Source organism: Ursus americanus, chromosome 14 (assembly GCF_024610735.1).
Source record: "Ursus americanus isolate L20-20 chromosome 14, mUrsAme1.1.p, whole genome shotgun sequence".
NCBI lineage: Eukaryota > Metazoa > Chordata > Mammalia > Carnivora > Ursidae > Ursus > Ursus americanus.
In genome coordinates, this window is record NC_142140.1 from 57,481,404 (window position 1) to 57,507,150 (window position 25,747).

Below are 25,747 nucleotides of genomic sequence, written 5' to 3' on the forward strand. Positions count from 1 at the left end.
TAAATTTTTTAAGAATGGCACCCTTGAACAAGCGTGGTAACCTTGAAAACGTTACCAGTTGTCATCGTCATCTAAAAAATAAACACAGAGGGTAAAACAACATCATTAAATTCTAGCAGAAGGCCCCGCGAGGCTTTGCTCAAACACACAAACAAGGGGTGGACTGGACACATGGGGAAGTGTGAGCGGTCCAAGGCCGCTAAACTGGGCTGCCTGGAGGGAACCCCGGCTGTGGCCTCCCGCCCCCCGCCCCCTACACAGGGGGCCAGGCCCCAGCTGGCTGTCACCAGAGGGGAGCTTTAAAAGCCCCTCCTCGCAGACACACCACTGCTGACTCCATCTCAGCCTGAAGGAGGGGTTGGCCCATGACCCACGCGTGGGGACATTTATGCACAAGTGTCACTCAGTTCCACTGCAGGACCTCTGTGATCCGGGGCCTCCTGGGGTGAGGATGGGAGCGTGGGGCAGTAGTAAGCAGGCAGGAAAAGGCACCTGAGTCTCTCCCAGACTCGGGGTCTTCGCCATCGATGATGGCGCCTCTTGGAATCTGACCCACTTTCTCCCTTGTGGTGATGCACTCGGAAGTGTCTGGAAGTTTGGCTTCATTCATAAGTTTCCCATCCGAACTGTAATTTGCTCACCACGGGAGTGGGCGTGGAAGGCACTCCGTCCTCATGGAAGCTCGCAACCGCAGAGGGAGAGGATTTGCAGAGAAATGACTTCTCTGGTCCTTGCAGTGTCCTGGAGCCCGGTACCTTGCAGAGACCCGAGGGGCTGGGCCGTGTGGCCCATGGAGGCGGGAGGAGAGGGAAGGGGCCTGGTGCCCACACGCCCTTTCCTTCTAGAGGGAATGCAGGTGCCTCTGTCCGACCCAGGTGACGTCCTGAGCCCAGAGAAGTGCGTCCAGTCACTGGCTGCCCTCCGCCACGCCAAGTGGTTCCAGGTCAGGGGCAGGGGCAGGTGGGGCGGGGGGGGCACGTAGGTCTGTCCCGCTGCTCAGGGGAGCGGGCTCCAGGTACAACAGGAAGGGCAGCCATGTGCACGGCGGCTTCCTGGCTGGCCAGTTGGCCCGTGTCTCCTCGCCAAGCACGATCCCGACACTCATGTCAGGAACGTGAGTGGAGGGTTCGCTGCTCCGGGCGTGGGGATGCTGTGGCCCCGCAGCCACCCAATGGCCCATACCAGGGGCTCCAAATTGGGCCGTTTCAGTTGGCCTGGCCGTTTTGGGGAGTGGACTCCGCTCCCAGGTGGCATCCTCGAGGCCAGCTGGCCTGTGCTGTCCCCCGGAGTCCCTCCTGGGCCAGGCTCACGGCCCTGAGCATCAACCCTTGTTCCCGGGGCCTCGTGCACATGGCTCCCTGAGCTGACGGTGTACTTCTTCCCCCAAAGGCTCGAGCCAGCGGCCTACAGCCATGTGTGATTGTCCTCAGGGTCCTGCGTGACCTCTGCCAGCGTGTGCCTGCCTGGGGCGCCCTGCCGCACTGGGTAAGGCAGCACCAGGCGGCCCCCACAGCCCCCACAGGCCTCATTTCGTCCAAGACAGACTTTCCCCTTCCCAGTGCTGGGCTTTCCAAAAGGGGGCTCACTTAAGCCTGAGCAACCAGGAAAGGTAGATGGGGTGGGGGCGTCTCAGGGGTCCCATGGGACCGGGAAGAGGCCTGCTACGGAGCACAGCCTCGTTTGACTGCCATCATCTTAAACCTACCCCTCGCAGACAGAACCAGGGAGCACGTGAAGGCTCAGGGCCTCCTGGCATGCCCCCTCCCTCCTATGAAGGGGAGACCCCCCCATGGCTCTGACACCCCCTGGCAGTCAGCCCAGAGCCCATCGGGAAGAGGGGAGAAGACAGATGCAGGGGCACCCGTACCCCCAAACCCCAAGTTGCCGTGTTGTGAGACCCCCCCCAGCTCCCTGCCCTCTCTGGGGGGCATCCTCCCCACACCTTTCTTTGGGATCACGCCATGTCTGTGCACCCGTTGGCGGGTCTGAGTCTGTCCCTCCCTCGTTTACCTTGGGGGATGCTTGCTTTCTGCGTGCAGTTCTGCGGGTAGCACGTCTCCCCCCACCAGAGCCCGGCTCTTAGACAAGCAGACCCTTCCCACCCCGGCCCAGCCGCCCTGGGCCTTAGACACAGGGCTGTCTCCAAAACCATCCCGGCCTCCACTTCCTGCCCCATGTCCAGCGGGGACACCACTCTTGATGCCACCCCCTTGTGGACACGGGGTCCACTCACGTTTCCCTGTAGATCTGGAGGCACCCCCAAGATAGCGCATCATGGTCCTGCCCACAGGACTCCTCCAGGCAGGGTAGCTCCCGGGGGGGGGGGGGCATGCCAGAGGAGCTCAGTGGTCGGGACGCCAGCTAAGTGCACGAGGGTCACAGAGAGTGGTTCTTTTAATTCTTGGGACGCCAGCTCGCAGCTCCAGGATCGAGTCCCACATCAGGCTCCTCCGCTGGGAGCCTGCTTCTTCCTCTCCCACTCCCCCTGCTTGTGTTCCCTCTCTCGCTGGCTGTCTCTCTCTGTCAAATAAATAAAAAATCTTTAAAAAAAAAAAAAGAAAGAAATGGAAGGGTGGGTGGGCCTGCGGGAAGGAGCTCAGGGTCCCCTGAGACCCCACCCAGCCCGGCATTGCTGCTCTCGCTCCCTCCTGCTCTCTCCTCGGGGCGGGAGGCCAGCTGGCCCAAGGGCTCTCCCCCAAGGCGCGAAGTCTCTCCTGTCCCCACCCGGCCCAGGCCATGGAGCTGCTGGCGGAGAAGGCTCTGAGCAGCGCGACGGGGCCCCTCAGCCCTGGGGACGGCATGAGGCGTGTCCTGGAGTGTGTGGCCTCGGGGACACTCCTGACAGGTCAGTCCTGCCGGCCGTGGAGCCCAGAGCGCGAGCTCCCGTGGCTTACACATACTCGGCAACACTGTCCGAGGCAGACGGGAGAGCGGGCGGGACAGACAGCTGTGCCCATGGAGGAGAGCGGGGCGGGCGGGTTGGGGCAGGAAAGGAGCCCGGCCTGGGGCACCCTGGTTCTTGGGGCCCACCTGCCCTTTCTGGAGAGCCGCGGGACTCTTGCAGAAGGAAACAGCCAGCAACACAGGGAATGGGCTGTAGGCAGAGGCGTTGGCGGGGCACATTTTACCGCTGCCAACGGGAGACCCTGCACCCCCCACGGCTGAGCTATCAGATGCAGAAAGGGGGTTTCCCGGTCGTTCTAGTGACACAGGATGGTAGCAGGTTAAGGGAGAGCAGAGGCAATGCCGTGAGCCCATCTGTGCAGTCACATGGTGCACGGGGTGGGGGTGGGGGCCGGCAGGGACAGACCCCGTGGGACCCACCCTGGCCCCCGCATTGCCCCGAAGCCATGGCAGTCTCTCACCGGGCTGCTCTCTCCATTTCGGCCCCCACCTCGCCTCCCCAAGATGGGCCCGGGCTCCAGGATCCCTGCGAGAGAGACCAGAGGGACGTCCTCGGGTCCATGACCCCCCAGCAGCGCGAGGACATCACGGCCAATGCCCAGGTAGGACAGCTGGCCTCTGTGGCTCCACAGGTGGGGGTGGCCCCCAGGTCCTGGAAATGGTCTGGGGCTCCCCCTCCCCCTCTCCTTCCCTTTGCAGAGATGGGCGGCCTGTGGGTGACAGGACTGCTCCCCGGGGTGGGAGAGCCCGGCTCAGGGCCGAAGCAGCCACGCGAGGAGGCGCACGCCTGAGGCCTTGCTGGCTGGGACTTTCCTGGGCGCCCCTAGCCCCCGCCGCGTGGTGTGCAAACACCCAGCCGTGGCCTCCAGCGTGACTGGCACAGCCAGCCCCACGCACCGCAGCAGAGCCCCCGGCTGTGGTTTCCCTTTTGCTGGCAAGTTTATTTATAAGCTCTCCCAGCGGCCCAGAAACCACATCGGGCCTGGCGCTTACGAGCTGCCCCTAACAGGAAGCGTCAAGTAGCTCAGGATCAGGGGTGCATGGGAGATGCAGGGTTTGGGGTCCCCGTAGAGAGGCTGGCAGCGGCTGATGCCCTGAGGGGCGTCCTGGCAGCGTGCTGCCATTGGCTGGCCCCAGCGAGCCCCCCACCCCGCTTCATGCCTGAGTGTGCGCTGAGCTGTGCCGTCGCGGGAAGCCTGTGGTCAAGGACACGCACGGAGCGCCGCGTCCGCGCTGGGCTATGGGCGCAGGGCGAGCGGGGTGCGGCAGGAGGGCGCTGACCTGCTGTCTGCCCCCAGCACGCCCTGCGCTTGTTGGCGTTCCGGCAGATCCACGCGGTCCTGGGCATGGAGCGTCTGCCACCCCCCAGGAGCAGGCCGGGGCCGCGCTGCCGCAAGAGGCTGCGGGAGGCGGGTGCAGCCCCCGAGGACGAAGTCCAGAGGAAGCAGGGCCGGCTGGGCGGAGAGGGGCCCGCCTGAGCAGCCTCACCCCTGCATGTGATTCCCCAGATTCATCCTAACGTCGGACCGTCGTGTTTTCCTTTCCAGGAATGCTCTGGGGGTTTCTTTAAAAACACTTGTGTTTAAATCGCCAGCGAAACCATGTTACCGGGGAATGAGAGCTGCCTGGGGCTGCCCCGTCCCCACCCCGAGGCCCCCACGGCGGGTAGAAGGTGCGGCCCAGTGATGGTAAACCCTGGTGTCTCTCGCTTGCTTTACACTCACCCTGTGGCCTAAGCCTGTGGGTTTCCCGAAGCACTTCCTTTGGATGCCGAAGCTGTGTGTGGACTTGAAATCCTGCCGAGGGGCTGGGCTGTCTGGGCTGTGGAGGCAGGCCAGGGAGAGCTGGGGGGTGAGGGCCAAGCCCGAGGGCACAGCCAGGCCAGGAGCGTCCCCTCCAGACCCCCAGCCTAGAGACCCCCATCGCCAGAGGCCTGCAGGGCCTGAGCTGGGTGGTGTCTACCTGCCAAAGTCCACCCTCAGGGAGGGTGATAAGGCCGAGTGGTGGTGAGGATGCAGGCTGGGTGCTCGCCTGGCCCCCCAGAGACGACTGTGACCCACAGGCGTCCCTGACCCCGTACCGCTGAGTGCCTTCTCCTAACGCTGCTGTCTGCCACTTTTCGTTCGGACCTGGGCTTTGCCCTCGCTCCCACTTGGGTGCAGCCGATGCAGGCCCAGGGCCGGGCCTGGGGGCGCCCCTGGCCCAGCCCCGCCCCCCCAATCCAGCCAGACCTCCCTCTTTGCTGGGGCGTTTTGCCCAGCTGCCCGGTGGCCCTGAAGGGAAAAAGTCCGTCTGTGGTTGGTCGATCCCTTCAATTTCATTTCTGTGTTTAGGGGACAGCCTGAGTGTGGCTTCATGTCTCGTCCTCCTGGAGGTACCCGGGGGTTTGTGGGGGGTTGCGAGTAAATAAATCATGTCTTTTGGTGTGAACTGTGCCGTCTTTCCCTCTGGGTACAGGTGCCCCTGAGGGGCCGTCCCGCCACTCCCTCAGTGCTCCGAGCAGGGGCGCCTGACCAGCCAGCCTCACTGCTGGGATTCAGACCACGAGTGTGAGCAGTGAGGAAAAGTCTGAGGAGCTGGCGCTGCCCGCAGGCTGTACCCTGACGTGTGGGTCCCTCGGGCCATCCCCACACCAGTGTGCCCCGGGGACCCTACTCGAGAAGCATTCATCTTGCACGTGCCCCACGGCTGCTCGAGGAACCCACCTTGGCCTGGTCCCAGGAATGAACAGTGGGGCCATCAGCAGGAAGGTGGGGGGCCCAGAGGGCTTCCTGGGGGAAGAGGTGGCTTAGCTGAGTTGGGGGGCTCTCCGCCTGCAGGTCCCCTAACAAGAGTTCCCTGGAGTTTTCCCAAATGCTCATTGCAAACCTCAGAGGGGAGAGGGGGGTCACATGGGGAGACTTGGTTACATAGCTTCAAGCCCCCAGGGCGTCCCCAGGCAGTGGTGCAGGCGGCAGGGAGGGGAGCAGAGGGCAGGAGGCATGGGTGTCCAGTGGGAGTGGCATGTGTCAGAGCACGGGTGGGGCACACGCAGAGCAGGGCAGGGAGATGCCAGGACCCCCTTGTCAGAGCTGGGCCAGGGGACCGTCCGCCCCTCGGGCCGACAAAGCCAGGCCTCCTCCTAGCAGGCACATTATCTACCGGAAACTGGAAGCAGGTGGGCCCTGCCTAACCACTGCCACCTCCCTGGGAGGGCAGGCCACTGTGCTCTGCCTCTGGGGGGAGTGGCCCCCTGCCTCCTCCGGGCACCCTGCCAATACCTAGGAGTCAGAGCCAGCCCCTCAGCTGGTCCTGGCTGCAGCCACGGATGGGTCACAGGGGACGGTCCTGACATTCTCCTCCTACAGTGGAGCTTCACCCCACCCCCCTCCCTCTGCATCTGTCACTGGCTCTGCCATTCAACCAGCTCCCCAGGCTCACCACCACTACCGGGTAGTCCTCCTGGGTTCCTTTGTGCTCCAGTTCGAGCCACCAGGAAGTGCTGTCGGCCCCACTTCTGCCTGCCACCAGTGGTCCATCTGCTGCTTCAATCCTCCAGCCGTAGGAGCTCGGGATAAAACCCCAAATCCCAACAAAGCCCCACAAAAGTCCATCTGCCAACCTCTCCCTCCATAACTCCACTTCAGACCCACCAGCCTCTGCTGTTCTCAGACCAGCCAAACCTGTTCTTACCCCAGGGCCTTTGCACATGTTTTCCCACTACCTTGTAAGCTCTTCCCTGACCTATATGGCCAGCGACGCCTCCCTTCCCTCGGGTCTCAGCCCAGATGTCACCTCCTCAAAGACTCCTTGACCACCTCCCCCTGTCACATAACCATATTAATTTTCTAGACACCACATACCACTGATTAATAAAGTCACATGTTCCCTGCCTTCCCCCAGGGATGTGAATTCTCTGTGGGTAGGGAGTGTATCCACTTTACTCACCATGGTATCCCCAAGTCTAGAACAGACCAAGTACATAGTAGTCGCCCAATAAATGTGTTAAATGCTTGAACCCATGCTCTGACACCCAGAGATGAGTCTCACTGTCAAAGAACCATGCCTCCTGGCTGGGAGGACGCTGTTTGTTGCCATCTTATCCCAGGATACTGTTGTAATGGTTTGGGCAAGAGGCTTCAGCTAAGGCAGAGGCAACAAGACGAAGGGCAGGGAGGATGGCTTGGCCTCCAGGGTGAGGACTTGGCAGCTGTAACCATCACAGCCTCACCTTCGTGGAAAGCCCCGTGTCCCTACTGCTACGACCCGCATGCAGTTTCTGGCAGGGGCAGCTCTGGGAAACCCCATATCCCACTGTTCGCCAGGCCTACCCCTGGCTCCTGGGGAAGATGGAGGGTATCCTCACCGCCAGGTGGTCTAAAACCAACCCTGTTGACAGGGAGCTAAATCTTCCCCCCTAGCAACTCCAAAAAAATCAGGCAGTTGGTTAGCGAAGCACTGGGTCCAGATGGATGAAACGTCTGGGCAACTGAGCTCCCTGCAAGCCCGAAGAGCAGTCGCTTCTGAGCTTCCCTCTCCAGCCGTCTTCCCACCAGCAGAGGACCCCAGAGCAAGCGGGTAGTGGGCAGGCAGACACGAGACCAAGTGAGACCAGGCGCTGGAGAAGCATCCCTAGACCTCAGGCTGCAGGATGCTGGCAGGCGAGCCCCGTTGCTAGGAGACGGCGGTGAGTGTGGGAGGGATGACGCGGGCAGTGTGGGCAGGGCTGGAGCTGAACCTGGCAGGCAGTCCACGAAAGACAAAAATGGAAGGGCAGACCTGCCAACTCCCTCCAGAGTCACTGGTAACCCTGACAGCCGGGAAAACCCACCATGTCCCTGGTCCAAAATAAGTCCCACCCGGTGGCAGAGGGAACATCTCCAAAGGCTTGGCCACTCTGGACGGCCTGGGTGGGGAAACGCTGGCTCCATGCTCTCCCGGGCCGCCCCTTAGCTTGGCTGCCGGGACGAGAAGATATTTCAGGTAAGCCGAGGAAGACTCTGCCTAGCGGACAAGCCAGAGGACCCGTGTTTCTCCTACACTGGAGAAGTCAGCCTGGGTTGGGGGAGTAGTGCCCGTTTATGTCTGCTCAAGTTCTGCCAAAAAAAAAAAAAAGAGTATTGGGAGACACAGGGGTATTTGCAGCCCCATGATACCAGCAGTGTCAGCCACAGCCGCCAAAGGGTGGACACGACCCACATGTCCATCGATGGATGAAGGGCAAACACAGTGCGGTCCATCCACACATGGAACACAATCTGGCCCTAGAAAGGAAGGGACCCTGACACCTGCCATGATGTAGAGGGACCCTGAGGACACCGTGCTCAGCGAGAGGAGCCAGACCCAGAAGGACACATCCCGCAGGACCCCACTCCCAGGAGGTCCCCAGAGGAGACACAGAGAGGAGTTGGTGGGAGCCGGGGCTGGGGAGTCCATGCTTCCTGGGGACAGAGTCTCCGTGTGGGGAGATGGAACGTTCTGGAGACGGAGGGTGGGGGTGGCTGCAGGACAGTGTGAGTGAACTTCATGCCGCGGAGCTGTGCGCTTAGAGACGGTTATGATGGTGAAGCTGGTGAGTTTTATGTCTGCTTTACGCTAAAGAACTTGAACACATTGGGTTTTCCCCTGACAATGAACTTGGAAGTTTCAGAACAACGGAAGCATGGGATGACGTGGACCCCTGCGCACCCCCGGGTCTCCTTCCTTCCCTGTCTCTCACACGCTCTCGGTTGCGGAGAGGATCCTTATACATACATTGCGATTCCTGCTTTTCTTCACTTGACACTGTCACAACTTGGATTTCTCAGGTGTTTTCAGTGTGTTTAGATACTTTGTCTAATGTAATACTTCTGTAGACCTTACTACGTACTTTTTTAAATGTAACGTGCACATAACATAAAACTTGCCCCTTCATTTCAAAGCGTACAACTCAGTGGTTTCGGTATTTTTGCAGAGCTGCGCAACCATCGCCACTATCTCATTCCGGAACATTCCCGTCACCCCAAAAAGAAGCCTCGCCCCCATTAGCAGTCACCCCCATCCCCTCCCCAGCCCCCGGCCCCCACGAGCCCCCTTCCTATCTGTAGATGAGGCTGTCTGGACGTGGCACACACGTGGACTCACACCCCACGTGGCCTTCTATGTCTCGTTCCCTCCCTGAGCGTCGTGGGCTCGGGTCCTTCCCCGGGGCAGCACGGGTGGGTGCCTCGCTCCTGCTCGAGGCTGATATTCCCGTGTGTGGGTGGACCATATCTTGTTATCCACTGATGGACATTTGGGTTGTTCCCACTTTTTGGCTACTATGAAGAGAGGTAATTTTTAACAGATGCGTAATAGTCCTTAAAACGAACGTAGCCTAATGTGCTTAGTCGTCCCCTACTGTGGACACTTAGATTGTTTTCGCCTCATAGACGACAGCACAGCACACGTGTTCTTGTACAGCTGGGGTTCTGTCTCTCCCACAGATGTCCAAAAATGGAACTTCTCGATCAAAGGGCATCTGACACTTCCGTGTGCAAGATTATGTTCCATCAGAGCTGTCAGTCTCCCTCTCGTTGTAAACAAAGGAGCCCCGTTCTCCACCCCCAAGTCAGGTCTGTGTCTTCTCATTTCCAAAATATTTTTCTTCACAGGGACAGAAGTGTAGCAGTTCCGTTTCCTTCCGTGATGCCTTAGATCACACTACCATTCTTTCATTTTCTCAATCACTCACCATGTGTTTATGGGACGCCTGTCATGTGCCATCGGCCGTCACCCACGTGGCTTCCGCATGTCTACCACCAAGAGCGTGGAAATGTATTCAATATTCAATGAGCAAGCACTCAGCGTCTTCCTTGCGGGGACCCAAAGACGAACCAGAAGCTGTCATTTCATGCATGAGGGTGACTCCAGGCTCTAGTCTCAGCATGGCCCTTGCACATATTAGCTGTGGGGGTGTCAGGACCCCTCACTTCACCTCCCTGAGCCTCTATAAAGCTGAATCGAAACTAGTAGCACCAACCTTGCGGAGCTGGCGGGGGGGGGGGGGAACTCAATAATAAAATGGATCTTTTCACACTTGCCACACAGAAAGTTTCCGCCTCCGGGACACAGGTGTGGCAAAGGGCAGGTGTGAAGGTGGAAACCGGCAATCCAGATGAAAGGCAGACGTGGAACAGTGGCCCCTTTAGCTTCCAGAGCAGCTGTTGCTGGTGTTTGGGACTCCTGTACAATGGCCAGTGCCTCATACTCAACGTAGAGTGAAGTCAAGGGCAGGGGGCCTCCTGCCAGCTCTGCAGCACATGCCTCATAAATTCTAGCTAGTGACAGACTGAAACCCAAAAAGAGAAGAAAAAAGTAACTTGTTGGGGGGGGCGCCTGGGTGGCTCAGTCGTTAAGCTTCAGCTCGGGTCATGATCCCAGGGTCCTGGGATCGAGCCCTGCATCGGGCTCCCTGCTCAGCGGGAAACCTGCTTCTCCGTCTCCCACTTCCCCTGCTTCTGTTATCTCTCTCAGTGCCTCTCTTTCTGTCAAATAAATAATTAAAATCTCTGGGGGAAAAAAATAACCTGTTGGAGAAAAGAGACAAGGAGAACAGAAGAAAGCAGTTGGAGAGAAACCCTTCTGCAGGTTATCCTTGGAGAGCTTGTAGAAGACACAGTGGTCAGGAAGCAGCTCTACATTTGCCTTTTGAAAAAAGAATATTCAGGGGTGTCTGGCTGGCTCAGTCGGTGGAGCGAGCGACTCTTGACCTCAGGAAAGTGAGTTCAAGCCCCACATTGGGTGTAGAGATGACTTAAAACAAAATCTCTAAAAAACGAAAGAAATAAAAAGAACATTCAAAGAACTAGAAAGAACCCTTGGAGATTAAAAACCTGAGAGTCAAAATGGAAATGCTGACAGGCTTGGAAGAAAAGTAGAATGAGAAGACAAAAAGAAAAAAGGTAGGCAAGAAAACGAGAAGATCAACCCTGGAAGCCCAATATATGACAGAAGAGAGACACCAACGTGGAAGAAATCACCAGAGATGTCATTTGAGAAAGTTTGCCAGGAATGGAAAACATGACATAGCCCACTAACTGTCCAGCACAACAGGTTAAAAAAAAAACAAAACCACATCAAACCCACACTTTGAAAGTGCAGGATGTGGTGAATGAGAAGTTTCTACAAGTGTCCAAAGAGAGAGAAAACAACGTGACAAGCAGTTAATGAGGAAACAGGATAGCTTTGGGTTCTTCAACTGCCCCAGACCAGAAGCCGGGAGACACAAGGCAAGGGAAATTGGCCACCACCCAGCACAGTGTCCTCAGCCAGACCACCAATCACACAGGAGAGTGGAAGGAAAATACCTTCTCTGAAAATGCCTAGACGGTGCACATTCCCAAAACGAGGGCACAGACCAAGAAACAGGGAGACCTGGACCCCAGTAACAAGAGCTACAGCCCAGGAATCCCCAGGTGCTGAAAAGGTGAAGGGCCAGGAGTACAGCTGGGCTGCAGCTGGCCCTGAGTGGAGAAGTTTTTGTTCCATTGGAAAGGCTGGAGGAAAGTGAGTGTCATAGATACACAAAACAAAGGCAATTACTAACTTCAGGAAAATAACAAAACAAGTACTAGAAAACAAAAGTGTTCCATAGTGTACATTGCTCCGCTGTGAACAATTTACATAATAATGTAAGAGTCTACTACGTGCCAGGCTCCAGAGATAAATGATTGACCAAGCCAGAGATAGTCCCTGCCCTTGCTCATGGAATATATGTTTTGTCAAGGGGGCCAAGGTAAGTCAGGAGGGCAATCAACAAGAATGAGTAAGACAGGGTCACAGGCAGTGATGTGGGCTCAGATGGTGGGTGGCCATTATGTGTCGTCAGTAAGGGTCTCTTGGAGGAGCCAGAAATGCCGAGAAGGAGCCAATCTTGAGAGGAACCGGGAAAAGCACATACTAGGAGGAGAAAACAGCCTGTGCAAAGGCTCCAAGGCTGGGCAATGCCTGGAACATTTGAGGAACAGCAGGAAGAGGCAGAGGAGGTGGTAGAGAGCCAGCCAAGAGAAGTGGAGGCAACAAGTGACGGCAGCCAGACCCAGCTGGTGATGGGCCACGGTGAGGAGCTTGGGTGCATCCTAAGCAGGGTGGAGCCATGGAAAGATTTTAAGCCAAGAAGTGACACGGACCCAGACACAACCTGCAAGCATGGCTGGGAAATGACAGACCCAGCTTCACCTATAGAACAAGGAAGATAAGGTGAGGGATGTTGAGGGAGAGCAGACAGGCTCTCCCGTCAAAGGCAGACCACTCCTGGCACCCCAAAGCAGTCGCCTTGAGAAGCCCCTCATTCGGTGAGTGGAGAATGGCCCGTCAAACCATGTCTCCGGTTGGAGAGTGAGCGATGCAGCAGTTTTCCTCGAAAGAGTGGCGTGTTCCTCCATCGCATCCCCAAGTCCCCTGGCAGGGAGGAGAAAGCTAAATTTAAAGGTGTACTAATTGGGGCAGTCCGATCAGGCCGCCTGCTCTAGTGGAGAATCCACAGGGGCCCTGGCAGCTCAGCTGTTTCCACATCTGGCTGCCACTGGCCTGCCTCACCCGCCCTCTGTAGAACTCTCTGGGGGTCTGTCATACACCCAACATCTTGCTGTGCGGCTGGCGTGTGGGCCCTGGAGCCTGACAGACCTCAGTTCAAAGTGAAGCCTGCCACTTCTGTGTCCTGGGGTGAGCCACAGAACCCTCTGAGCCTCAGTTTTCACATCTGTGGAATGGGTACAACGAAAGGGCTCCATTCACACATGTCAGTCACTGCTCATTACCTCTCCCTTCCCCAATATCCATTGGCTTAAAAAAAATACAGTCCCAGCATCTCCTGTGTGCCAGATACGGAGGCCACGGCAATGAATGACACTGTCCAAAATCCCTGCCTTGGGGAGCTGATGTTCTAGAGAGGATGCAGCCAGTAAACAAGAACAAGAAGTAAAATATACGGTCAGTTAGACCATGGTAGTTCTCCAGAGCTACAAGGGGAGGGGACATGAAGTGTCAGCAGGTTGAAATATTCTGTAGGGTGCCGGGATGTTGGGTAGGTCTGGGGAAGTGTCCGAGGCAGAAGGCACAACTGATGCAAAGGCCCTGAGGTGGAACAGGCCTGGGAGCTTCAAGGAAGCTTCCTTGGCCCCCTGCTGTAAAGACTACATTTCCCAGCTTCCCCTGCTACTAAATTTGGCCATGTGGCTACATTCCATCCAATGGCATGAAGAAAAGGTGTCACGTGCATCTTCCAGGAAGAGTCTTTAAAGGGAAGAGGTGTACCTTTTCCTCCCAACTTCCTGCTTCCCGTTGGCTGGAATGCACCTGGGAGGGCTGGAGCTTAAGCAGCCATCCTAGCTCAAGAGATGAAAGTTCCTGTGCTGAGAAGGGCAGAGCAGCAAGACGGCGGGAGCCTGGGTTCCTGACACTGCCCAGGAGTACATCCCTCAGAGATTAATTTCTATCTAATTCACGCCTCTAGCACTTGGGGTCTTCCCTCCCTGTGTAGCGAGTCGTACTAACTGATACATTATGTAAAGTGCATTGTTACACGACTCCCTCTGTTCATTGCCTACATTGATTTTCATCCATATCAGTAAAGAAGAATAGGAAATATGCCCTGCCTTTGAGAAGTTTACAACGCCGTTGAGTGAGTCCACATGCCTGATTTATAGCCCCAGCCAGCTGTGTGACCACAGACTAGTCGCTTTGCCTCTCTGGAATTCAGCTGCTCTGATTCTAAAATGAGAGGATTGGCTGCCCGCACATCGCTAGGAGTTGGTAGAACGGGCGGGGGGGGGGGTTGATACAAATTGCAACAGCCAAAATAGGAGAAAATTATGACGTGAAGAACAGTGAGATTTGAATAAACAGGGAAAGGTGTTCAGGAGACAAAGGAGAAGGTCCCTCAGGGTTCTTCTGTTGCAAGTGACGGAAGACGGCACCACCTGACCCAATGGATGGAAGGCAGATTTATAGGATCTTGGAAGGGGACGCCCAGGAGATCCCGCTTCCTAGCTGGGTTTGGGGTCATCTAATCCAACTCACCAGTTCCTCATCCTAGACTCTGTTCATTTCAACCCCCCACTTCTGGCCCCATTTTCAGTATTAGGAATCTTTTTTTTTTTTTTAAGATTTTATTTATTTATTTGACAGAGATAGAGACAGCCAGCGAGAGAGGGAACACAAGCAGGGCGAGTGGGAGAGGAAGAAGCAGGCTCTTAGAGGAGGAGCCCGATGTGGGGCTCGATCCCATAACTCCGGGACCACGCCCTGAGCCGAAGGCAGACGCTTAACCGCTGTGCCACCCAGGCGCCCCTCAGTATTAGGAATCTTTTTGCTTGCGAGTGGCAGAAGCTCCGTCCAGAAGCAACCAAAAGGCAATGCGTGCCTTCCCACACTAGTCATAGCGTGAGCTCGAGGCATGGCTGCATCCAAGGATTTGACTTCTTCCTGCAGGACCCAGTCCCTGCTTTCTTGTTGAGGTAGGAAGGATGTTAGGGGAGGAATTCTTGAGACATCTTTGGTGCAAAAAGGTGGTTTATTAAAGCAGGGGAACGGGACCGGTGGGCAGGAAGAGCTGCACTGGGGTCATGAGGAGTGGCCCATTATATACTTGCAAGCTGGGAGGGGTTAAGGACAGCACAAGTCTCTAAGGAATTTTGGAAGCAAGGTTTCCAGGACCTTGAGGGGGTGACTATTATTGGGAAAAGGTCATTTATTACCATCTAATAAACCCTCAGTCATGAGACCCTTCAGATGTGTATCGGTGGGTCATATGCTTGGGGGGTGATTGCCAACATGTATCTTGGAGGGTAGAGATAAAGGAAGTTTCCAAAGGAATTTTTATACGTCAGAGTAGGCATACAGGGTCCTGGGGGTCGGGCTAAGATTGCCTCTTGCCCTTAGTAAAGTATCATCATTGACGCAGCTGAGTCCCTAGAGGAATGTCACCCTACCTGTTTCAAGGGCTTGTCAGTGGGCTGTAGGTAGGAAGGAAATCTAATAATTTTTCTTCTGCCTTTGTTTCCCACGTCATCAGGACTGACCTCCTTCCCAGGCAGGCTGATGGGCTCAGTCACCAAGGCCAGGTCCACAGCCATCATGCAGTGAGACAAGAGAGCTGGTGCCTCCAACGCTGAGTCTTTTCAGGGCATAGAAGCAGGGTCTGGCTCCGAGAAGGGCGGGGACATCCGAGAAGGCTTCACAAAAATGGTGCCAGTTGAGCTGGGTGTGGGCTGGAGATGCCCGGGGACAAGGTAGAAGGGCATTCCAGGCCGAAGGGACAGCCAGCCCAAAGGATGCAAACTCCTGCCGTTCAGAGTTGCCAGACCGCTCGGTGCTTTGTGGGAGCAGAGGGAGACGGGGCCAGGGAAGCCAGTTGTTAGCCGAACGGGAAGAGCTCGCAATGGTGGACTGAGCGTTTCAGACAGAGGGGAGCTATGGAAGGATTTAGTGCTGGGGAGGGCCACAGTCACATTTTCATCCTTAGCCATGGAAGGAGTGGTAGCAAGGAGAAAAACTGGAGGCAGCTGGGGAGCCGGGGGGGGGGGGGGGGCTTCTGTATTACCTGCATACACCAGGCAGGTGGCCTGGGGTGTCAGAGAGTTTCTGGAATCAAGTCGACAGGACGGAAGTCTGGAGGGTGAGGAGATGGGACTGGGTCATTCTGGAGTCCAGTCTGATGGTGTGGCTACCAACTGGCTTCAGGCTGGTAGAAGGAAGGGGCTAGTCCCCCCTGCTTCTGGCAGGAGGAGGAGAAACTGGGGTTCCCACCTCTGGGGACTGCAATACCCATTTAGTCTTCGAGATTCAAAGTGGCCAATTCTCGAATGCCTTCAGGAGTGGGGACTTCACCCCTTCCATAACTCTGACCCAAATAAACCATGGACTCAAACCTATCTCTCTAGAGTCAGGTATAGCTCAGTGCCCCGTGCCCATAGGCGGGGGGCGGGGGCCTGGACCCCAGGGTAGCCCTTGGAGATTTGGGAACCTGGCGCTGTCCACTGAAGTCTGTCCCTCTCCAGTCTCTGCACCTGTGGTTTCTCTGATCCGTCCTTCTGGGGTAGGGCCTTCCAGATGTGGGACAAGGATCTCTGGGGTCCTGGGGAACACGTAGGTGTTACCCAGCAATACCTAGTATTGCTTCACTGGGGGAGCAAGCCAGCCCCTTTCAACCCTCTCCCCATCTCCCTGACTGCCTCAAGGAGAAGGTCTCCCTGAGGTGCTAGGGTGTCTTAGGGTCTTATACACACAGGCTCCTGTCCTTGCTGAGCAGAGAGCAGGCCAGCTTCCATCGTGGGCTCTCTGGCTGCAGTCTCTGGTCTGAATCTACTGGTGTTATGGGGTTTCCTGTGGTTATTTTGATGTTTCTATTTCAGGCAAGTGATGATTTGCCATATATGGTGGCCCCGTGACCCAACTGAATACTGGCTGTAGGGTCCCCAGCCCTGGGTCCAAGCAGTGCGCATGGCTGGGCGGTGTGGCTATACCCTGGGACTCTCCCACAGCCAAGCTGGGGAGCCCTGCTTAGTAGGAATATGCTGGGGCATCCTCCCTGCCAACATGACCACTTACAGTGAATTCCATCACTTCGAGGGAAAGTGGACTTCTCCCTCCCTCTCCTCCTGCCCACTGCCCTCAATGGGGATAACCCTGGTGCTGTTTGGGGGGTCGCCTCCTGGAACTTTCCCCGTGGGCTTATTCTCTCCTGAATAACACGAAAGGATGGGGCTGTTTGCATTGAGTCACATGGTGGTGGTGGTGGTGGTTTTCGACAACTGTTGATTCTAGAACCTTGATACATACAATTTCCTAGTTTTTGTTCTAGAATATTCCATAATAGAGATGTTTTGCAATTCTGTAACTGGGCCTCTATCCTGAGAAATCACATGACGCCTTTGAGCGTAGACACTTAGCCTTTTGGGCTGACAGAAGATTAAACGGGACTCAGGCTCCCCGGGCATCCTGGCTCATTACCCTCCGACGAGTACTGTCTTCGTCCAACAGATTCATTCAGTAGAAGCAGAGGGATTGCTGGGCCCCTGGCCCAGGCCCGGAGCCACGCTCAGCAAATGCTCACCCAACCGTTGTCCGAGGTCAAAGCCCGCGCTGCCGGCCCTACGGAGGAGGAACTCCTGGCACAGCTGGGTTGACCCCGGGCAGGCTCCACCAGGAGGCCTCCGGTTCCTCACGACGTTTTTCTGTAACCCCAGTATCCCCTTAATGTTGCTGCTGACCCCAACAATACTGGCGACCGGTGACATTTTCGAGCACTTGCTTTGCGCCAGACGCCAACAACGCTCTCGGCAGAAGAGGTGAGCGAGGAGAGCGTTGGAATCGCAGTCCCAAGGGTCCGATGCAGTCTGGGCTCTGCAACTTGCTTATCTCCCCAAACGGGCAGCTCACTCTCCCCATTCCCCCCCCCCCAACTCCCCCGCCCCGTGTGCGGCACCCGCTCAGCTCTCCAAGGCCTCCGTTTCCCAGGGTGGGCGGGGTGCGCGCCCCACGGCACGGTGCCAGGGAGTGGCGTGGAGCAGGCGAGCGCCCAGGCCCCCGCGCGGACCATGCGGGAGGCGCCGGGGGCCTCAGGGGCGGGGCGGGGAGGGGCCGGCGGCGGCGGCGGCGGCGGCGGCGCGCGGAGCAGACCGCAGTGCGGCCGGCGCTAGGACCTGCGGGGGCCTCCCGGGCCGCGGCGCCTCCCGCTCCCCCGCTCCCCTAGCCCTCCTCCCCCCACCCCAAAATGAGGAAACGGAGCAACTTGTTCCAAGTTGTGCAGCCAGGGCTGCCTTGGGGTGCTCAGCCAGCGCGCGGGGGTCCTCCTGGGTGTGGGCGCGGGGCGCGGCCCGGGGGCGCCCCCTGAGCAGGTGAGCGCGGTGGCGGGGGGGTGGCGGGTGAGGGGAGAGACCGCGGGGCAGTGGCGGGGTGTGGGGGGAACCCCGAGGGCTCCGGGGAGTCCCGGGCGTGCGGTGGAGGGGCCGGTGTGAGCGCGACTGTGCGCGTCCGGCGTGCGCGGCGGGTACGCGGCTGGGGTAGCGGGTGGTTAGAGGCGATCGGGCGCAGGGTGGGGGTATTTTTCTGGGTGCGAGTGTGCGCGTCTGCAAGCTCCCGGGTGTGTGTATCCGCGCGTCCACGTGGAGGGATGTTCGCGTGTGGCCGAGATGCGTGTGCGCGGCCCTGCGTGTAGCTTTGCGTGCCCTGGTGGCCCAGTGTCTGGCGCCCAGCGTCTGGCGCGCAGGTGTTCAAGTGTGGGTCTGTGTGTGTGTTGGGGGAGGGCAGGTACACACATTTCTGGACGTCTGAGAGTCTGTCCGTGTGTAAGCGTGTAGAAGTGAACACACCTGTCTCCAGGTGAACGTGCTTTTGCTTGCATACCCGCGTGCCTGTGGGTACCTGTGTCCACCTGTGTCCAAGCCCCATGTGTTTCTGTGTGTGCTCGTGTGTACATGGATCAGTATGCGTGTGAGTACACATGGGGCTGGGGATTTATGGGGGGCAATACTGGAGGGGCTGAGGCTCATCCCCCCAACTGTCTTCACTGCCCAGCCACCTGCTGTGGGGTCCAAGGAGGAGAAAAGGGGTGGGAAAGCCCCTTCCCCAGCAGCAGTAAGAGACCGCATGTCTGTCCTAGGTTGGCGTTGGGATTGGGGGGCATCAGAGAGGCTCACCTGATGGCCAGAGGAGCCCAGCAGGGCTGCATGCCCCTTCCCCCCACCCCCTCCCGGCCCCACCCTAGGTTCAGAGATACTTGGGAATGACCTTGAATCATCTTCTGTTTCCTTGCCCTGCCCCTGCCCACTTACCAGAAAAGAGGAAGGACCAAGCTCAATTAGGCGGCACCATGTTCCCCACCCACTGTGTGGCTGCTGGGGCTTGAGCCAGGCGCTTCACCCCTCCCCACCCTATGGCCACTCGCTCTGTGCCCACCTTGTGCCTTCGTTGCCCTTTCGGGACAGTGGCGGGGCAAGACTGTGGTTTCCTCGCCGATGCTCCACCGCTGTGTCTCTGATAAGGAACTCCTTGGGTAAAGACCAGCTCCCAAAAGGGGCTTGGGGAGTCACCCCCTGGAACCCCCTGTGGAGATGCCCTCTGGCTCTTGCTTCCACCTTGCCTGGGTGGGAAGTGGTTAGTTAGTAATGGCCCCAGGTCCCCGCCTGCCTCCAATCTGGGCTATCCAGCTGGTCTCCGCCCGTCCCCAGGTGAGCCCTCACTTCCTCCGTGCCTGGCACCCCACGTTCATCTCAGCCAGGATGCCAACGGTGAGTGCCCCCAACCCGGGTGCCTGTGTCCCCGGCCTGTCCTCGACCCCATCTGCACCCGCGGGACCTCAGCCCCATGTCGGGGGCTGTACCTGTGGCTCAGGTCCCCCTCCAGCCAGTGCTGCATGCTTTCACTGTCACCTGATGCTGCACTGCTGTCGCCCTTTCTTCCTGACCTTCTGCTTTGGGGGCCTGGGTTTGTGAGCGATACTTCTGCCCTGGCTGCTCCCTCTGGATTCCTGTTCCTTCGGTCTCTGCCTCACTGTCTTTTGCCCAGTTTCCATTTCTTTCTCTCCCTGGGCCTCTCCCTCATGCCCCTTTGCCCCCCCACCCCCCTCAGAGGCGCTGGGCCCCAGGCACCCAGTGCATCACCAAGTGCGAACACACGCGCCCCAAGCCGGGAGAGCTGGCCTTCCACAAGGGCGACGTGGTCACCATCCTGGAGGCCTGTGAGGTGAGTGGTGGCCGCAGGGCCTGGGCGCGCTGGGGGAGGTGTGTCTCTGCCAGGCCCCGCGCCCCACCACCCCAATCGAACTCCTGACTCCCTCCCTGGCAGAGCAAGAGCTGGTACCGTGCCAAGCACCACGCCAGTGGGCAGGAGGGTCTGCTGGCAGCTGGGGCGCTGCGGGAGCGAGAGGCGCTGTCGGCGGACCCCAAGCTCAGCCTCATGCCGTGAGTCTGGGGACGCCCCGGGGTGGGCGGAAAGAGGGCGGGGCCAGCCTGGCCCAGCGTGCCCCTCCGCCGGCCGCAGGTGGTTCCACGGGAAGATCTCCGGCCAGGAGGCCGTGCAGCAGCTGCAGCCGCCCGAGGACGGGCTGTTCCTGGTGCGCGAGTCGGCGCGGCACCCCGGCGACTACGTGCTGTGCGTCAGCTTCGGCCGTGACGTCATCCACTACCGCGTGCTGCACCGCGACGGCCACCTGACCATCGACGAGGCCGTGTGCTTCTGCAACCTCATGGACATGGTGGAGGTACGGCCGCCGCCAGGCCCGGGCCCCCCAGAGCCGCATGGCCTGCACACACGGTGGAGGTGCAAGTCCCCCAGCCCCCCCCCCCCCCCGCATTCTGGCAACCAGGTGGGCCCGGGACACCCAAAGCTACGTGCACAGTCCCAGTGTGGGAAGGAGGAGCTGGTCTCGGTGGACCACCAGCCCCACAGCTGGTCGGAGTCCTCTGGGTCCACCTCTAGGGAGGGACTGGGGTGGCTCCTCTGGGGACCCCTAGGCACCTCCACGTTGACACAAATCCAGAGACCACCGCCCCACCTTCCCCAGGATCTTCCTGTTTCCTAGCTTGCATCCTTTCTGTTCCCATGGAAACCAGCCCAACTCCTCGGGTGGGAAGCAAAGCCCTCTTCTCCCCAGCTCCTGCCCACCCCATTCAAAGAGCCTCCTGGGGAGGGTCCGGAAGGCAGGGGTTCCCTGCCCCTGGCGGCCAGGCTGACGGCCGCCCCTGCCCCGCCCCCACCCCGCAGCACTACAGCAAGGACAAGGGGGCCATCTGCACCAAGCTAGTGAAACCCAAGAGGAAGCAGGGCACCAAGTCCGCAGAGGAGGAACTGGCCAAAGGTAGGGGCCTGCGGCCACGGGCACGTCGCATGAGCATGTTTCTGTGCCTGGCACTGTGAGCGGAAGACCTGGGGCAGCCCTCAGGTAGGGCAGGGGCGCCCACACACGCCCATCAGCCCACAAGGAGCAAATTCCCACACCTGCTGCTGCTTCCAAGTCCCCATCATCTGCCCTGTCACCTGGGCCAGAGGCCTGAGCCCCAGCCCCAGCCCACCTCAGACCCTCCCACCAGACCGCCTCTCTCTGGGGGGCTTTCCCCTTCCACGGGACCCCTGCCTCTGCACCTCCAGAGGTGACTTTCCACCATGAAAACCACCCGCACCACTCCCCGGCCTTCTAGAACCTTCCCTGTGGCTGAGCCATCTTTCTTGGTTCATCTACAAGGCCCTTCCTCTTTGCTTGCCTCCTCGTTTTCCTCTGTCGCCTCTATGCTGTTGTGCATTCTGTTCCCTCCACCCGAAGTGCCCCTCCAGCCCCTGAGTAATGAAATCCTCGATGCTTAAGGCCCCAAGCAAATGCCCCCTCCCACGTCCACTCGTCCTGTGCGTCAGCTTCGGAACCTGATGATCCTGTCTGTCCCTCCCAGGGAAATCTGGACGTCTTGGGGATAGCCCCAAGGGGTGGCTGGTGTCCCTGTGCTTGATCGTAACTAAGGGCTCGTGATTTGGAGGGGGGCTTTGGGGAGGAAGGGGAAGGGGCCAGCTGAACCTACCAGAGGACAGAGGATGGGAGAACACAGGCACGTTTGAGACAAGGAGTTAGGGAGGCTGGACCCCAGATGACTACTTAGAGCGCTGGAAGATTCTGGAAGATTCTGGAACCTTTGCCAGAAGATTCTGGAAGCTTTACCAGTCTCCATGTCTGTTGTATTTTTTGCTGTGTGTCCTGGGTGGCCAGAGATACAGGACTATAAAGGGAAGAGCCCCTGGAGTATTTGAGGGACACAGTCTCCAGGTAGAAGAGAGGAGGGCCACCCTAAAGGGTTTGCCAGCACCGCCCCCTGGGTCCAATGGGGCATTCCTGGGGAGCAAGGCTGGGGTCCACCCCCCACCCTGTAACCTGTTTCCTCAGGTCGTCCTGGGGTAGACAGGCTCTGTTGCTTTCCAGCACTTGATAAGTAGGCCTAGGAGTGGGGTGTCTCGGACAGACCCTCGGGCCATTGCTGGGAGCAGTGAGTGTGTGCCCCTGGCCAGGGCGTTGTGGGGGACACCACCCGGCCTCTCGCCAGGTGGAGCCCGTTCCCCTCTGACCCCGCCTCCACCCCACAGCTGGCTGGTTACTGAACCTGCAACATTTGACGCTGGGCGCGCGGATTGGAGAGGGTGAATTTGGAGGTGAGTGGAGGCCTGGGTCAGAGGCTGAAGGAAGGGGGCGTGTTCAGGCTTAGGAGTCACGAGGGGCAGGTTAATTCATACCCGTGTTAGTGCCACTCTGGGAGGGGCACTGATGTCAGCTCAGGCAGGCGCTCAGTGCTCGGTGATCATGCGTGATGCCTTCGCACCTCCAGGCCCTGTGCTTGGAATGCCACTCCTGGAAATCGTTGTTCTGGAAGGCTCTGGGGCTTTCTTAGGTCAGGGGTCGGCCTGCCTGCTCTGTAAAGGGCCTGAGTGCACCTGTTCTAGCCTTTTCAGGCCAGACAGTCTGAGTCACATGTGTTCAGCTCCGCCTTTGTAGCAGGGAAGCGGCCGCAGATGCAGGTAAATGAATGGGGCGGCCGTGACGCCAGTAAACTTTATTTGTGGACACTGATGTGAGCTCCATGTGATTTTCATTTGTTGCAAAGTAGTATTCTTCTTTTGATTTTTTTCAAACATTTAGAACTGTAAAAACCGCTCAGAACTTAGGGGCCTTAACCCACTGAGCCACGCAGGTGTCCCTGAACTTAGGGGCCTTAACCCACTGAGCCACGCAGGTGTCCCTGAACTTAGGGGCCTTGCAGAAGCAGGGTGCCCTCTGGCAGGATTGGATTTGGCCCCCGAGCTGAAGTTTGCAGGCCTGGCTTTTCCCTTGGATCCAGCTTTTGGGGGTGAAGGGTGTTCCGGGCCCGGGGCCCCACAGCGGTGTTGGGGTACGTGGGGTTCGGGGTAGCTGGGTACTCCCATCTGCCTGGCCCCATGCCGCTCTCCCCCCAGCGGTCCTGCAGGGCGAGTACCTGGGCCAGAAGGTGGCCGTGAAGAACATCAAGTGCGATGTGACAGCCCAGGCCTTCCTGGACGAGACGGCAGTGATGACGTGAGTCCGGGGGGCGGGGAGGGCATCCCGGGGTCGGGGTCCCAGCTGCACCCTCACGGCCCGCCTGCCGGCCCCCCAGGAAGATGCAGCATAAGAACCTGGTGCGTCTGCTGGGCGTCATCCTGCACCAGGGGCTCTACATCGTCATGGAGCACGTGAGCAAGGTGGGGGTGGGGCCCGAGGTGCCATCGGGGCCTGGGGGGGCGGCTGAGCAGCCTCGAGCCCCCCAGGCCCATCTCCCTCCCCCACAGGGCAACCTGGTGAACTTTCTGCGCACACGAGGCCGGGCCCTCGTGAGTACCCCCCAGCTCCTGCAGTTTTCCTTGTGAGTGTGGCCCCTGGGGTGGGGGGGTGGGGGGGCCTTCCAAGGTCAAGGGGACACTGAGGCACGGAGCAGGGTGAGCCCGGCCTTGGGAGTTTGCGCCCTCCGCAGGCATGTCGCCGAGGGCATGGAGTACCTGGAGAACAAGAAGCTGGTACACCGGGACCTTGCCGCCCGCAACATCCTCATTTCCGAGGACCTAGTGGCCAAGGTCAGTGACTTCGGCCTGGCCAAAGCTGAGCGGAAGGGGCTGGACTCAAGCCGGCTGCCGGTCAAATGGACGGCGCCCGAGGCTCTCAAACATGGGGTGAGCCCCCCTCCGCCCGTGGGACCCTCGAAGCCCAAGTTCCTCCTGCTGTGTGACCCTGGGCACATGTCTTTTTCTCTCTGGACCTCTTTCAAGGGAATGGCTCTGCCACCCCAGTGAGTGCTTGGCTCACGGTCATTCCTTTTACCTTGCATCTGGCCTCTCCCTTGTGTGACCCTCTCTGGGCCTCGGGTTCCCCACTTCTGAAACAGACAGGCTCCGTGCCGGGGCCGAGAATAACCAGGACCCCTCCCTGCACCGAGTCTGAGTCCCACTCGGCTGAGGGGAGGCTCAGAGGGAGTGGGCTGTTGGGAGGAGGCCAGAGAGGGAAGATCATCCCAGGGGGACTTCCTGGAGGAACAGGGGCTGGCGCAGAAGCCCTTCGGGGCCCCTCCTCACCCTGATCCTGGGCCCCACAGAAGTTCTCCAGCAAGTCGGATGTCTGGAGCTTCGGGGTGCTTCTGTGGGAGGTGTTCTCATACGGCCGGGCTCCGTACCCCAAGATGGTGAGTGGGGTCTGGGGGAGGCACTGGGCCCTCCATAGGTCTGGTGACCGTGGCCCTGACCCCAGCCATTCCGGTGTGCCCTCTGCCCACAGTCGCTGAAGGAGGTGTCTGAGGCCGTGGAGAAAGGGTACCGCATGGAGCCCCCCGAGGGCTGCCCGGGCCCCGTCCATGCCCTCATGGGGAGCTGCTGGGAGGCTGAGCCTGCCCGCCGGCCGCCCTTCCGAAAACTGGCAGAGAAGCTGGCCCGGGAGCTGCGCAGCGCAGGCGCCTCGGCCCTGGTGGGGGACCAGGACACGGACAGCTCTCCCTTGCCCCGGGGCCAGGAGCCCTGACCCTGCTCAGGGGGGCCTCGGGCCCCAGAGGAGAGAGTGGAGGGCGCAGGGTGGGGGCACAGGCCAGGCCTGAGGAGGGTCAGGGCCGGTGGACTGCCCACCTGGCTCACAGCAGGGGCAGGCCCTCACGGGGGCTCCAGGCAGCCAGTGGACACCACAGACCAGGGAGGCGAGCATCAGCGCCTCCATAAAGACTGGTTCCAAGGACTGTGGGTGTCTGAGTCTCTCTGCAACCCTTGGCGTCCTTCGCCCCAGGGGGTTAACACAAGGGCACCCCCCACCACGGCTCAGCCCCAGGAGATCCACCTGCCCGCTGTCTGCCCACCAAGGGACCGACCCAGCTGGGATCTTGCAGCCGCCGCGGGGACACAGGTCCCCAGGGATGGAGCCAGGAGAACCCCCAGGATCACAGCCACCCCCACGGACCTACTTCCTATCATCCATCGTTCCCCTCAGCCCTTGGGGTCCCGGGCTCAGAGGACCGCGGGATGGTGCTAGCGACGCGGAGGCCCGAGGTCCATGCCTCCACCCCCTCTGCCCCAGCCTTTGCCCTTCAGGGTCGGCGTGCGGAAGCCAGGGAGCCAGACTGACCCAGTGACTCCCGGGGAGACTGGCTGAAAAGCGCAGGCCCCACCCCTCTTGTCCGTACCGCACAGGGGCTGGGCCCAGGCTTGCAGCCCCAAGTTTGAGCTTTGTGGCCCTGACTTGCGGTGACCAACCATTCCCAACGGGGAGCATTTCCGGGATGGGGGGACATTAGTGCATCTGGTGAACGGGGGAGTCGGTCCCCCGGCCTGGGCTCCAGCTGCCGCCTCTGTGATCTTCTGGGGTGGGGGAGTGCGGGTCCGAAGGTTCACACCAGCAAAGGGCTCAGCGTACACAGCTGGCGCTCAGTTACTGCTCTGACCGTCGGTCACCCCCTCTCAGCTGATGTTTCCAGCCAGCAGCTTCTAGGATGCCTGGAGGGGTCTCTGGCCAGGCTGGGGTGGCTGTCACCCCAGGAACCCCCAAGCTGGGGCTGGGGAGGGGACACCAGACCGCAGCACTCCCTCCCACTTTGACCCACCTCCGCCTGGGGACTTTCCCAAGGTCACACTGACCTCCTGCGTTGCCCCCCCTAAAGCCCTGCCCACCCTCTGGCCTCAGTTTCCCCACCAGCACCTGAAGGGGCTTCAGGATTCTTCCTGGGGGAGCAACGAAGGATGGGAGGCCAGTGGGGCTGAGAGTGGCCTGACCCCCACTAATGCAGCTGGGGGGATGCGTAGCCCCGAGGCCCCGCCCCGCCCCTAATCCGGCCCTCTAAGCTGACACAGCGTCTGCACCCTCAACTGCATCCGCTAAGCCACC

At 59.3% G+C, this 25,747-nt stretch overlaps 2 protein-coding genes across 4 annotated transcripts in view; both read left to right on the forward strand.

Annotated features, from left to right (window-relative positions):
* Positions 1-5,294, forward strand: part of ZFR2 (zinc finger RNA binding protein 2) — a 38,817-nt gene extending 33,523 nt beyond the window's left edge. Inside the window, exons 15-19 of the mRNA XM_087867390.1 lie at positions 846-943; positions 1,390-1,485; positions 2,734-2,845; positions 3,409-3,506; positions 4,203-5,294. Of these exons, the coding sequence (XP_087723516.1) occupies positions 846-943; positions 1,390-1,485; positions 2,734-2,845; positions 3,409-3,506; positions 4,203-4,382 (584 nt within the window). The 3' untranslated portion in view covers positions 4,383-5,294. The remainder of the gene's footprint in view (positions 1-845; positions 944-1,389; positions 1,486-2,733; positions 2,846-3,408; positions 3,507-4,202) is intronic.
* Positions 5,295-17,570: 12,276 nt separating this feature from the next.
* Positions 17,571-24,607, forward strand: MATK (megakaryocyte-associated tyrosine kinase). Of its 3 annotated transcripts, none has more exons than XM_045804377.2 (13): positions 17,571-17,741; positions 19,074-19,133; positions 19,474-19,587; positions 19,690-19,805; positions 19,885-20,104; positions 20,608-20,701; positions 21,970-22,035; positions 22,834-22,933; positions 23,013-23,088; positions 23,185-23,258; positions 23,367-23,562; positions 23,982-24,068; positions 24,161-24,607. In XM_045804377.2, exons 2-13 carry the CDS (start codon positions 19,125-19,127, stop codon positions 24,398-24,400), a joined length of 1,392 nt encoding a protein of 463 aa, XP_045660333.1. In that variant the 5' UTR covers positions 17,571-17,741; positions 19,074-19,124; the 3' UTR covers positions 24,401-24,607. The 3 variants fall into 3 exon arrangements, with proteins under 3 accessions (XP_045660333.1, XP_045660331.1, XP_045660332.1); XM_045804375.2 differs by having other exon boundaries at positions 17,574-17,741; positions 23,013-23,097; XM_045804376.2 differs by lacking the exon at positions 17,571-17,741 and adding an exon at positions 18,615-18,898 and having other exon boundaries at positions 23,013-23,097.
* The last annotated feature ends 1,140 nt before the right edge of the window (positions 24,608-25,747 follow it).

What these genes read in the sequence shown, in the direction of transcription:
- MATK (XM_045804375.2), top strand. An exon ending in AGAGGAGGAACTGGCCAAAG is followed by an intron (nt 20,702 to 21,969) that starts GTAGGGGCCTGC and finishes TCCACCCCACAG; the next exon opens with CTGGCTGGTTACTGAACCTG. An exon ending in GACGAGACGGCAGTGATGAC is followed by an intron (nt 22,934 to 23,012) that starts GTGAGTCCGGGG and finishes CCGGCCCCCCAG; the next exon opens with GAAGATGCAGCATAAGAACC.